The sequence below is a fragment of the Fukomys damarensis genome, unplaced genomic scaffold, assembly GCF_012274545.1.
Source record: "Fukomys damarensis isolate Sample0158 unplaced genomic scaffold, DMR_v1.0_HiC HiC_scaffold_10, whole genome shotgun sequence".
In the NCBI taxonomy this organism is placed as follows: domain Eukaryota; kingdom Metazoa; phylum Chordata; class Mammalia; order Rodentia; family Bathyergidae; genus Fukomys; species Fukomys damarensis.
The window spans coordinates 34073419-34087499 of record NW_022900922.1 but is presented as its reverse complement, the minus strand read 5'-3'; the positions used below and the strand labels follow the sequence as shown (position 1 = coordinate 34087499).

The window sequence follows — 14081 nt, the reverse complement described above, 5'->3', positions numbered from 1 at the left end:
TCCGCGCTCTTTCTCCGCACCTTGCTCTGTGGGCTCCGCGTTCTGAGGAGTGGCCCCAGCGGCACAGCCTCCCCACCCGGTGCCTCTTGTCTGCGCCCGGCCCTCACGCCCCAGGCAGTGCCCTGAATGGGCCCCGGCCCTGCCTCACGGTGTCCGCTGCAGGCTCCAGACCGCCGCCACGGGCCAGCAGCACTCGGGTGAGAGGGAGCCGGGAGCTCTGTGAGCCTGCAATGGGACGCCCCCGACAGCCCTTCCCCCTGCTGAGTGATCCCCGCAAATGGCCGCTGCGGCCTCTCTGCGCGCGTGCGTGGTCTATTCTGGGAGTGTGGAGCTCGCCGTCCAAGAACATGAAGTAACTGTTCTGCACAGATGGAGAAGCAGACTACTGTGGGTGCTGCAGGGGCCGGGCTGGGGCTGGACAGAGAAGGGCTTTATTTCCAGTTTACAGCCCGTCTGGTTGCCAGGGTGAGCTGAGAGCTTGTGTCAGGGAGGCGTCCCTCCTCCCCTTCCCTCCCTCGCCAGCACTCTGCCCTGTGCCCCTGCCACCCCGTGGGCTCAGGGGCCTCATCCTCAGAGAGCCCTCGCTCTCTCATTTTGCCCCAGGAACAGTGACAGTCTGAATAGTACTTTTGGTAATCGTTCATTTTGTCACTTAGGAAGAAAAACGAGAAGGAACTGGGAAAGGATCCCTTTTATTTTTGTTTTGTTTCAAAACGTTTGTCGCTCAGCTCTTTAAAATGTAGATGAAAATTGCTATTGGTGCTTCAGTGTACGTATTTATGGGACCCAGCATGGGGTTGCACTGTAATCAGAGCGGGACACCAAGCACATCCGTTACCTCAGACATTTGTCATTCAGAACCTTCACTGAGCAGTGTTAAAACAGTCACTTCAGTATTGTGGACCGTAATCGCCCTGCTGTGCAACCAGACCCCAGAAATGCTTCCTCGTGTTGGACTGTAACTCAGTGCTGGTGTCCAGTTCCACCTCCCTCCTATCATCCGCCTCTGGCCACCATTCCTCCTGTACGATCAGCTTCTTAGATTCCATATATAACTTAGAACCTGTGATATCTACTTCTCAGTGCCTGGCTTGTTTAATTTAACATATGTCCTCCACATTCATCCATGTTGAACAATGACAGAATTTATCTTTTTCAAGGCAGAATATTATTCCCAGGCTGTGCATGTGTGTGTGTGTGTGTGTGTGTGTGTGTGTGTGTGTGTGTGTGTTTGAATCAATACATCCAATTGTCATTTATCCACCGGTGGGCACTCAGGCGACTCTTATGTCTTGGCTGTTGTGAGCAGTGAATGTGGGAATGCAGGTGTCTCTTTGACTCACTGATACCATTTCCTTGGACATATGCCCAGGAGTGAGATTGCTGGGCCCTGTGTAAGCAGTTACAACTTTGATGGTCCTTTCTGATGCGGACTGGACTGTTCTCAGCACCCGTGTGTCCTGTCTTTGTTCTAAAGTTCTAGTTTGGGAGGGGGGCCCACCCCAGGGACCCTCCTGCTGGCTCACTCTGCTGTCCCGCTGCGCACGCGGGTGGCCTCCATCACCCTGCTGCCAGTCTGTGCTTGAGCATGGGGATCGGGCAAGATGGTGGATGGGGAAGGCACCATGGAGCAGGGAACAGAATCCAAAAGCAAGTAAGTGCCAGGAAAAGCACAGTCACGCCTGTTTCCTGAGCCAGACCTCCTCACAGGGAAGCAGAGGAAGAGGCTCCCGGCACAGTGCTCCCAGGGTTTGGGCAGACAGGGTGGACAGGTGTGGCCGTCACTGGCCAGCATTCTCCTTGCAGAAGGGAGGCCCCTTCATAAGCAAGATGACCCATTTCTCCTGTGGCTGCTGCAGTGTCTGGCACTGTACTGGGCACACAGCACCGTGTCAGTGCCTGACAAACACCTGAGGGGACTCAGGTCTCAGGTGCCACTTTCCCCCCTCCACCAGCCTCGACAGCGAGAGGGAAGGTGGGAGGGGCTGCAGAGAGCACCATGGCCAGGTACCGGGAGCCCAAGAACAATGGCGACAGTCAGGTCTTCCCACACCTGAAGCTACTTGTTCAATGCCGTGGCGTGACCTGCCCATGACCATGTGGCCTGTCCCTGGCCAGCTCAGATGGGGATGATGTCCCCGAGGGAACCACCTGGGATCTGCTTGATCTGCCCCATCTCTGAAAGAAGAAAGGAAGAGATGCCATAAATACTATAGGCAGGAGGCCGGAAAAGAGAAATTCCTGTGGCTCTGAAGTTGAACAAGTCTCTTGTGACACAGAAGAATATTAAGCACCCAGAGGGGTCGTATCGGATCCTCAACCACTTGGCCGTAAGAGGAAGCTTGGAGTGGGGCCAGGCTTGCTGGCCAGCTCTGGTGCTCCGGTCTCTCTGATTAGATCAACAGGCATGTGCTTAGTGACTGCCCTATGGGCAGTGGGCCCTGCTGCTGTCTCCGCACTTCTCAGAATGACCCAGCTCTTCCTGGGATCTGGGTCACCTCTGGAAAGCGGAGGCTGACATCATGCATGTGACACGCATGGTCCTTGTGGCATGATCACCCATGTGCTTCCCATGACCTGCAGGGTGCCAGGAGTGTGCCTTATGAACAGGGTATTTTCTGTGCCCTGGGTGAGATGGAGGCAGGTTGGCACTGGGGCCTATCCTGTCCTCCCATCATTGTCACCTGGGAGCCTGCCATGCCTCCTGGCTGCTGAGTGAAGCTCTCTAGGGCTTGGCCAGGAAAATGGGTCTGTTGAAAGTGTCCTTCCCAGGGAACATGGAGGCACCGGGCCCAGCAGGGTACAGCAGTTGTGATCATTGGAGCTAATGTTACCCTCATGGTCGTCACTGTCCCTGAGGCATCGCAGGGCTACCTCCATAGTGGTGTGGGGGGCCGGCTCCCAGCTCAGTGCTCCGTGCAGTCGGTGGATGGTCTGGCCCCGGCAGCCTTCCCAGATCCCACAGTGCAGGCACGTCTGTCACTTACCCCCTGCCTTCTGTCCCCTCTCCAGGACACACAGGACCAGCCACTGTTACCGCATCACCTACCGCCACATGGAGCGGACGCTCTCCCAGAGGGAGGTCGGACACATCCACCAGGACATCCAGGCCGCAGTGGTGCAGCAGCTGGGAGTGGAGGGCCGCTTTTGACGTCACCATGCAGCCCCGGGGCTGCAGAAAGAAGAAAAGATGCTCTTCGTGAGCTGCAGCGTCAGGCGTCTTCTGCTCAATGGGGACTTGAGAAGATAAGGGTCACTCCCGAGGGAGTGTCTACATGCATTCGCCTTTGATTTGGGGACAGGGAAGAGAACAGGACAAGTGCTCCCTTTCTTCCCTTCTAGACACGCTTTACCCTTAGCTCTTAGCGTGGTTAATTGGTCCCTGGGATCCATTAAGCACCAGCATGATTTTGTGCCTGACAGGTTCTTCCCCTCGGGTAAGGACACAGCTCATGGTGGCCAAGGTGCTCGCTGTTTCATGATTCCCGGGTGCTGTGTTTACAGAGATGCAGGGTTCATGGCAGCCCTGGCAGAGCAGGTCTACCAGCACCCTTTCCTCAGCAGCTCAGATGATCATTAGCATCTTTTGGCAATAAAGTGTTTTTTAACTGCGGCGTGTAGGTGATTTTTTAGATATGATGCTGTTGCGTACTTAACAGACTACAGTGTAGCATGAAAACATAAGCTCAGAAACCACAGTATTCACGTGGCTTGCTTCGTGGTGGCATTCACTGTACCACAGTGGCCTGGAACCCAACTAGTGGTACCTCCAAGATGTGCCTGTGCAGGGAGCCTTTGGAACCAGCTCCGTGTCTTCTGCCCTTTTCTTCTTTGTTCTGCAAAGAGCAGGCTTCAAAGAGGACACCAGGGCTTCCCTTGAATGTGAAGGGAGCCACACCCCTGAGCAAGGCTGTACATGTATTAGCTGTACATAAACTGTGGCCGAGAGTCAAGTTCAGGCCACAGAACTTGGCCCGGCTGCTTCTGGCCTGCTGCAGAGGAAAGAAAGGCGTGAGGCCTGCCCAGGTCTGAGAGGGTGCAGATGGCCAGGTCCTCCCCGTCCTCCCATTTCTGTTCCCAGCAGGAGGCCTCTGCTCTGAGAAGGCGACCTTTAAGGAAGAATATGGGGCTTTGATGCCCCCCCTTTCCATCCGGCACTTTGTAGTCTGCCTTCTTCACTCATGACCAGTTTTAATAATCAGATTCACTCCCTGGTAAGAGGCTGGAGGCTGATGAAGGCTTATGAGTGCTGGGATAAATATTTGATGAGCAGTAGCCATTATTAGCAAGCACTCAGGGAGCGAGCAGTGTTTTCCAGAGGGAAGGAATGGCTTTAATAGCATCTTATTGTGCCCTTGGATTTCCAAGGGAATTCGAGAGGCCACATGCCAAGCCTGGAACCAAAGCCCTGTCCAGAGTCTTGGGGCACTGGCACGATCCCTCCAGTGGGTGGATCTGTGTGGGACACACAGTGGGACCGGTCATTGCTTCCTTAGAGTCCTTCACCAGCATCCACAGCATTCGTGCCCAATCCCAGGCTGCATTTCCGGATGACGCCTTCATCCCCATGGCCAGTGAGGCATTCCTTATTATTCTCTCATGCAACAAGGTAGGTGGGCACCACCCCAAGGCCCCCAGCTTGAGCAAATATCTGTCAGATACAGGATTTCTGCCAGCCTGATCGTCGTGTCTGGGACAGGCTGACACTCAGGAGGTTCCCCAGCGGCCTTTCTCAAATACTCCCCTGCAAAATCTGTGGGAGGCCATCAACTGTTCCCCCAAATTTCCCCAGGGAGGAGACAGGTCTGTAGAAATCGCGGGACTTTGCGATGTGGATCTGTGCCCCTCTGCTGCTTGCCAGGCCTCTGTGCTATGCCTGTGAGAACTCAGCCCCTGAGGGTCTCTGCCTGCCCCTGGCATCTGTCCCACTGCCTGGGAGCCCAGAGCATGTCCAACTCTCCGTGATTTCCTTTGATTTTCACAGGGAAATAAACAGTAAGGAGGAAAAGGAGAGGTAAAGTGATCCCCCGTGTGAGCGACCACTCTACAGCTCAGGACCCACACCAGCTCAGCCCCGGGGCCCCCATTCCCTCCTTGTCAGTGGAGTGTGAGAGTTGGTCATAGACCGGCCCAAGAGCTGCCTGGGTATTAGTATGGCACACTTTGGGGTGTGTCTGGGTGCATGGCGGGGCAGGACCTTGGGGACTTATCATAGCCCTGACCCTTTCTTCTCTGGCTCTTCCCCCATGCTCTGCTTTGCAGTCACCGTGAGGTGAGCAACTTTGTCAGCCACGCCCTTCCACCAGCTGACCAGGGACTGAGACTGTGAGCTGGGTCAAACCCCTCCGCCTTTCACTTGGGGGTGTCTGGTATTTTGTCCCAGCAGTGGGAGAGCTGCCTGGTCCAGGGATTCTGACAGTGCCTGCTTCAGAGCTTTGTGAGGACTGTGAGGCATGGAGGGCACTACATGGGCACAGACCTGGCACCCAAGGAGCCATTGGTAAGGGATTCACTCTGAGCTCTGAGATTTCTGGTTATTATTCAGGGAACAAATGAGGAACCCATGACCTGTCAGGACCAGAACAGACCCCGAGGGCATCCACACCTCCTTCTAACCTCATGTCCAAGGGATAAAATGGCCAACTGGGGACACGGTCAGGTAAAGGTTGTAGAGCCAGGCCAAGAACTTGGATCTCCAGAGGGCTGTCCTAGCTCCACATCACAGCAGACATCCTGAACATGTCCCTGTGTGGATGGCCACCTAGAGCAGCACCACTGCAAAGGGGGCAGGAATGGTCCACAAGGCAGTGGCCCCACTCAGAGAGATGGCCAGGCTGTGCTGGGAGTCCTAAAGTGTGACTGAGTTGTGACCCGGTGTCATGCAGAAAAAAGAGCCCAGCACCCCATTGCCTGGCCCCTCAGGGTGCAGCGGCCTGTGAGGGTTTTCCTCGGCTCGAGGAACGTCTACAAGCCCACATCCTGAGCTGGAGATCCTGCACACACCCCCATCTCTCTGACAGGCCATTCCCGGGTCACGAGAGATAGTCAGGATTTCTGGTGACATCTGTGACAAGTAGAAGAGTGGTTCTCAAACACTCATGCACATCTCTGCCCTTTGACGGTGGCCTCTGTGCTTCCCGAGGATTCCACACTCGGGGACCAAAGGAGTGGAAAGAATGGAAGGGACAGAGCCGCAGCAGGCTCCTGCTCTGCGGTGAACAGAGGTTGTGTGTGGCTCTGTGAGGGGCATCACTGTGCCCCTTAGCTGTTACGAATCACTGCGTCCCAAGTGAACCCAGGGAAAGGAAATCCAGGATAATCTGAGTAACAGCTTCAGTCACTTTTTCTGCACTTTCACAGCCAGACAGGACTGTCCCCTCCTTCTGCCCTCTGTCCTCCCTCCCCTTTCCGTGCTGCCTGCTCAGCCTGGCTGCTCTAATTCCCACCTAGGCAGTGGAGTTAGACCTGATCGCTGGCTCACCTCGCCCAGCAGATGACTATCCCTGGCTGGGGCGGCAAGCCAGACTCCTGTCAGCAAGCATTAATCACCCCAGGACCCAGCGGGCACAGGCCATGGGGCCTCTTAGTAGCACAGGAGGAGGAGAAGCTCAGGAGTTGGCCACAGAGAGCCCAGGGGAAGAGGAGCAGTGCAGCTCTTGCCAGGCCCACTGTGCTCTGGGCTTCTAGCCTGGCCGCACTCTGGTGGCCTTGTGGCCTCACCTGTGCTGGGCTCTCCACGAAACTCAGACCCTGGCTGGGCCAGGGGCGGTGGACATCTGAGTTCTGCCTTATGTGGGACTGGGTCTTAGCAGGATCACATGAACATGTTTTCAGGACAGGGGTGGACTGTCTCCAAGTTGCGAAGCTCATAGACTTTGAAGCCGGGCAGACACAGGTTCAGTTGTGCAGGGCACCTCCACATCGGTAGGACGCGGGGCCGGGCGGTCATAAGTGTGGATGACATCGCATGTGCCGAAGCTTCTAGCACTGGGCCTGACGAGGGGGAAGTGAAGAGGAGAAAAGAAATCTAGGTGTAGCTTCCCAAAGGACCATGCTCTCCATGGAGGGGACTGTGGGCCAGGAAGCTTCTAGAAAACTGTGGCACTTGCAGGTACCCCAGAAAATCTGACCTGGAAGGGCTGAGAGGCCGTTTTGTCCTGCAGCCCTATTTTAGCAATGAACCACTGAGGCACAGTGAAGGGAAACTGCCTGCTAATGTTGGGATGATTCCATCCAAACACCCCAGCCTAATTTAAACAATGATCTCGCAGAAGATGCCTAGAGGAACCAGGGCTAGCTCTGGGGTTCTACACTGTCACTGTGATCCCAGGCCATTCCCCTTTTTCTGTTCTGTCACCTGTATGTTGGCCATATCTTCTTCCTCTCTTGGTTGCAAAAGGGCTGAAGGAGCATCAAGCTGTATGTCCTCAGACCACAACCTCCAAAAGCTGGAAAGAAAAAAGCAGCAAAGTCATAGTTTCTCTTCACAAATTTATCCTGGGGAAACCATTTCTCATCCTTCCCTTTCAGTCCCTTTGGCGGTGACCTAGGGACCAATGAGCCGAAGACACCAGTATTCATGACATGATGCTGATGATTCCTGTAGCATGTTTACTCACTGCCAGGGCTTTCCTTCAAGTGTTTTAAGCTCTTTACAAACATTAATTTATTTATGGCAGAGGAGGGGCTGGTTCACATGCACACACACACAAACCCACAGAGCCTTACTCTGCTGGGACCAGGAACCAAAATGCTAAGCCCTTTGCCACTTTTCCAAGCTAAATGTCAAGAAAGCAATTACACAAGAACCGAAGGCTCGGAGGCCTGGGCCAGACAGTCCGGGGGGTGGGGGTGGGGAGGCTGTGGTGGCTCTGGATGGCAGGGCCCGGGTGTTAGGAAGAGAGGTGAGAGAAGGCGCCCCCACTGCTCCCATACCAGGCTACCTGAGGTCCGAGCTGTGCCCGCAGACCCAGGACCAGATCTGAGTCCGGCCCCACTGTGTCCCAGGCCGGATTTGTTCACCGGCTTCCCAATCTGACAACCAAGGAGTTCCACAGGATTTTTCTCCCCAAGGACCCTGAGTTTGAGAGCATTTTCATCTTCCAGACAGCTGCATCTGTCACAGAATAACTTCTCCACTTCCCCATTCTAAAAAATATTCACAGATATGCATAACTGCCAGCTGGAGTCCCTGAGCAGTAGAGAGCCCTCTTTACCACCCTGGGACAGGGGATTTAATTTTTGCCCAAAGCAAGAAACCTGACACTGAGTAGCCTGGGCAGCTAGCCCATGAGAAGGTGGAGGTCTTTGTTATTCCTTGTGAAATGGTCAGAACAGCTCTCAGGCCCTGTCACCCATCCACAGAGTTCCCCACCTCCAGGGACCCCTTTGGGAACCACCACAATGCATCAAGCAGGACCTGGATGTGGTGGGAATCTGTGTTGTAGTCTCGCCAATGGACTGCTAAAGGTTCACAGCTGGGGTCAAGCCATTTGCAGCCAGAAGCCTTGGAAACTATTTGATTGCCAGTGCCTTGGTTTCCCCAGCAGTAACAGAGGACTGAAAAATTAGGGTACTTCACTGCAGAGGGCAGAAACAAACTCTGTTCATATCAAGCAGAAAATAATGTATTAGAAGGATGCTGGGAGAAACTGCAGCATTCCTTCAGTAAGTTAAACAGAATGACCCCAGGACCAGCAGTCCCACTCCTCCGTGTGTCTGTCTCCCCATTGAGCTAAAAACAGGGTCCAAACGAGAACCTGGACATGAGTGTTCCCACTGGGTCTCTTTGTTGGTTATAAAAGCAAGAAATCCACAGATGAATGGATTAACAGCCCGAGGTCTGTACCCACGATGGACTGATGAGCTGCCCTAGAGAGAGGTACACACTACAACTCAGATGAACATCTCGCTAATTGAAGAGGACGGGTGCCTGAGTGATGGCTCCATTTGTGTGAAATATGCAAAGCAGGAACACTGATAAGATATTGATTTGGGTTCGCCAGGCACTGTGGGGGAAGGGAGGGATGGAAAGGGACTTGTTCCTGGGCACTGGGATAGAGGAGATACCTAGCCACTAGACTGTGCCCTTGAGAACGACTAGAAGGGTAAATTTTATGTTGCACATCTTTTACCATGGTCATTTTAAAAAAATGTAGATGAGGCTGCTAATAATAAAAAGGGCCTCGGAAGAGGACTGGACGCGGCCCCCAGGGGCTCTGATGCCTCCTCTGGTCACCACAGGTCCTGGGGCTGTAAGAGCTCAGGGAAGATGCGTCCCAGGAGGGAGGCTGGGCCAAATCCTGCCCCGTGATGCCAGGCAGGGATGCAGGGAGTCCCTGGCATCGTAATCTTTCACCGTGTAATCTTTCAGGTTCTGCCCCTGCTGAAAGCGGAGGTGGCAGCGAGGTGGTTTAGAGTGACCAGCAGGAAGGAGAGGCCAGCTCTAAACTGCCTGGCGATCGGCCCCTGCTATGTGCAATGCAGCATATGGGTCAGCGCTGCTCTTCAGGGTCCCAGCCACGGCTGCGTTTTCCACCTGTGCGCACCCTGACACCCCCATGACACAAGCCTGCTACTCAGAGGCAACTGCACTCTCGTTTTCCCAATCTGGGGTTTTTGAAACTTTGAACAAAATGACAGTTAGCAGCTGGTCATTTGTCTGGCGGACACTGACCCTTGCATCCGGCTCTCAGCCATCGGTTTTGCGGCTCAACATGAGGGTCTGGCTGGTGTCCTAGGGAAGTGAAATCACAGTGCGAAGGTGACCAGGAGGGTGGGTGCTGTGGGGACCCGGTCTGCACTTCAGGCTTGGCGACTGAGCCCTTGGCCCAAAGGCAAAAAACAGCACATGCTCCAGGAAGCCCAGCCCTGACCCCAGAGCAGTGCTTCTAACGGAAACGGAAGTGAAAGGGCTGGGTGGGGTCAACAGTAAGGTTTCTTTTTTTAAAGCTTTATGTTGATGCAATTATTAACAGTCAGAAAAGTTGAAAAATAGCACAAGAATCTCCCATTCACCTTTACTCAGACTCATGCATTAACATTTTATCCCATTTAATTTGCGATACTCTCCCCCTCCCTCCTTTGTCTCTGTGCCATTTTACCTTAAAACACCCTCGAGTTCATTTCCTAAGAACAAGAAAACCGATGTAGATAACCTCAGTATATTTATTAAAATTTAATAATAATAGAAAATGATTCTCTAATCCTCAGTCCACATTTAAAGTTCATCCTAGGTCCAATTAATGTCCACAATAGCTACTTGGGGTTTTCAAGATGCCAATGGATCTCTAGTTCCATGCTGCTTGATGTCACCTTCTGCAAAGTCCTGCCTGTGCTTTCTGGTCCCTGCTCCATCCTTTCAGTGCTTCGGTAGCTCCTTCCCCAGAGTCCCCTGGACCAGCCCTGTGCAGGACAGCTCATTGCGTCTGCACTTGTAGGGGCTCTGACACACAGGCCAGGGCTGCCTTCCCACCTGCTCTGCCCTGCCATCCCGTGCCTGTCCATCCCCGGTCACCGGGTCACCTGGGACTCCCTCTCCCATCCCCCTCCCAGCCCTCAAGGCAGTGTGACTTCCTAAGTCCCCTTCCACACCAGCCCTATGGAAGCCAGAGAAGATCTCATTCCACACAAACCTAGAGCTCCTCTAGCTTCCGCCTTTGCTTCTCCACTTCTGGTGCCCTCAAAGAGTCCTTTAAAAAGTGTTTTGTTTTGAGTGAGGCAGGTTGTACTCACCTGTAATTGCAGCACTAGAGAGACTGAGGCAGAGGATCCATAATTTGAGCCCATCTTGGGCAACTTAGCAAGACCTTGTCTCAAAAAAGTATCTACTTTTTGGTCCACACACACAAATACCCCTGTTTATCCCCCATTCCGTACTCTGTGCTATCAGTCTAAATAGAACAAATGACCCCAATCATGAGTTTTATTTTCAGTTGGATACATCTGATTCAATTATTTGTTTATCTGACTTAATCATTTCATAATCTCTTCTTTGAATTCTTTTTGGGACTTAATAGAAATAATGAAAAGTTCACTGAAATGAACCAAACGCCATATGCTTAAACCTATGCATATGTGAGCCAGTGATTCACTAGCACACAGATATACACAAGAGGAAACCTAGTGGAAACATGCCAGCTTGTATTTTCTGAAGCAGTGCTTCAATATTTGACATTGCTTGGTAATATCCTGGAAAAGCAGCCTACCTGCTTTGGCTGATGTGTTGCTTTGCTGGGGTTATAGTCTGGGCGACTCAGCCTCAGATTCATTTCCTCCCAGCCTTGGAGATGGCAAGTCCGAGACCAAGGTGTGCACGGCTGGGTTGTTCTGATCCTCGGTCCACATCGGGGAGATGGCCATCCTCATCCTGTGTCCTCCCTCCCCCGAGGGCTAGGGCTTCCCTGAGTGAGATCTGAGGAAGGGAATTCAGCCATCCTGGACAGGCAGCCTCATCAGCTTCTGACCTTAGTACATGTCCTGACTCTAAGAGAGAAGGCAGGAAACCCACCCTTCCTGCATGTTTTTGTTCCACTGGGCTCACCAGCTGATTGCATGGTCCCTGTTCCCATTGAGGGCAGTACTGCCCCTCCCAGTCCACTGAATTGTGTGCCAGCCTCCTTTCAGGATGCCCAGTCCTCCTAATCCAAAGCAAAACCATCTGGGTCTCCTTTTCAGCACAAGAAGAATGGGCTCAGTGCCTCCTGGCCCCCTGAGAATAAATCATACTCTGCCAGCTATCTAAGATCCCCTTAATCCAGTCAAATGGATGCCTAGACTCACCACTGTGAATCCTAATCCTGTTTGAGGGATCCACTCTGGTGATCCAATCACCTCCCAGGGCCCCAGCCTCTAATGCCATTGCCTTGTGGGGTAGGCTTTCAGCCTGTTGGCTTTTGGAGGGTCAGACGTGCTCAATCCGTGGGGCTGCCTGTGCTCATAGCTATTAGACAGTTACCAGTCCAAAGTAACTTGAAGAAGTGAGTGACAGCAGAGCCACACATCCCCAGCTCACCGACCCCTCTTTGAGAAACACTGGACAGATGAGCTCTGCCATCGCTTTGGGCCCTAATGTGCCATGATTTCCTGAGCCCATGGTGCTGAAAGAGGAGGGCCTGACCATCACAGCAAGGATAAGGGGGTCCCTGGGAAACACTTCCGGGAGATAAAGAGGTTGCAGGGAGGGAGCATTAAAAATAAAATAAATAATTAGCATTTTGCCTAAGGAAACAAAAACAAAATGGGTGCAGAAAGAAGAGTAGGTTTATAGTTCTGGTAAAAAGAGATCCTTCTTCAAATTTGAAAAAGTTCAACTTCTAATCTTTGTTGACTCACCTGACCCTAATCCCAAGCAAACGAACAAACACCTTGGGAAGAGAACTGTTGAAATGCAATGCTGCACCACAGAATGATGTTTTGGCCAGTGATAGACCACATAACCCACGATGGTCCTGTAAGACTACAATGGAGCTGAGAAGTGTGCATCACTTAGTATTTCTACTTCATCTTTTCTATGTTTAGATGTGAAGAGATGCACAAACACTGCTGTGTTCCAGTTCGCAGTAGAGTCACAAGCTGTACAGGTTGGTAGCTCAGGAGTGTAGGCTGTACCATACAGCCTAGACCCACGCTAGTCTCTCCAGTCTCGGTCTGCATAACTACCTTGTGCGGTGCCCACACAACACAGAATTGCCTAACAATGCAGTCATCAGGAAGTGGTGCATGGCTTGGCTTATACCTGAAAAAGCTAAGGATGTTGGTCATTTTATTAGTTACCAAAGCAAAAGGTACTGGCCTAAATGTACCTGCCTAGTACAATAGCTACCATTACTTCGTGCCTTCCGTTTTAGCTCTTTGTCCTATAGTTATTTTTTATACTCCTATAGGTGTTGGTCTACTTTCCATTACTGTGACAAATAGCTCAGAAAAATCAGTGTAATAATAGAAAAAATTTATCCTATCTCACAGTTTTGGAGGTTTGGGTCCACGGTTGGATAGTCCATTGCATTTGGGCTTGTGGTAAGGCAGAACATCATGGCAGAAGCATATAGTGGACTAAACTGCTTAACCTGCAGTGGCCAGAAAGCAAAGAAACAGAGGAAGGGTTGGGATCCTAATACTGTGCCCCTTCAAGGCCCTGCCCCCAATGACTTCACTTCCTCCTTGTAGGCCCCACCCCTAAAGGTTCTAGATCTCCCACTGGCAGTCCAGGCTGGGGACCAGACCTGCAACACATGAGCCTCTGGGGACAATTAGCTAGACCACAGCACTGTCTGTATAATTCTGTATTCTTGTAAGGCTTAAGATTGAAAGATGTGGCCCTATTGTCAGTTACAGTTGTTGACTGTATAATAATCGATTGCCTAGACATACCACAGTTTACATAAGCATGCTTCATTTTTTATTTAAGTTGCTATCTGTCATAGAATAAAAACACTGCATGAAGTGAACATCCTCATGCATACAGCTTTTCTTATCTTGTGGATTAGTTTGTTTGGGCTAGATTCCCAGGTGGAAATTTCAGAGTCAAGGGGTGCTGTTTTATTTTATTTTAAAAAATGTTTATGATGATCTAAGCAGAGATTTGAGCATAAAACAGGACGAAAGAGGCAGCTGTGCAACAGACACTAATGAGCCAATTTAAAAATCCTGAAGGAGAAGCAGGGACTGTCTCCCCAGCCTGTGTCGCCTTCGGAACAAGGGGTATTGGTGCTTGTCTTTCTGAGCTTTTCCTGATGCCTCCGGGCAAAGCTGCGGAGAACTGAGCCATGAGAACAGTGCTGGGCTCAGATCCAGGGGCCGCAGCCGCTCCGCCCCTGACAGACAGGAGTCACCAGGCAGGTGGCATCATCTGCCCCTGCTCCTGATGAACAGTCTTGAAGCTGAGGACCTCAGGGTGGCTGGCTGGATAGAATTAGCACAAAACAGGGAGAAAAGAGACAGTGACTTTGAAAGACAGTCTACCTGTTAACCTCAGGAATCAGCACAACCCAGAGAACATTCTGGTCCTTTCCTTTTCTGGGCCTGACTTAATGGTTTGATCTTTTCTCTGTGCTGCATTTATTTTCATTTTTACTTTAATA

General features: G+C 51.9%; 1 protein-coding gene across 6 annotated transcripts in view; it reads left to right on the top strand.

Moving 5' to 3' along the window:
- Fars2 (phenylalanyl-tRNA synthetase 2, mitochondrial) overlaps window positions 1-3612 on the top strand; it is a 445419-nt gene extending 441807 nt beyond the window's left edge. For 5 of the 6 annotated variants that reach the window (XM_033761935.1, XM_010622796.3, XM_010622794.3 and 2 more), the window contains one exon: window positions 3013-3245. In XM_033761935.1, coding sequence (XP_033617826.1) covers window positions 3013-3151 — 139 coding nt within the window. In that variant the 3' untranslated portion in view covers window positions 3152-3245. Of the gene's footprint in view, window positions 1-3012 lie in introns of all 6 variants that reach the window. The other variant, XM_010622793.2, reaches the window with a different exon arrangement.
- Window positions 3613-14081: the final 10469 nt, after the last annotated feature.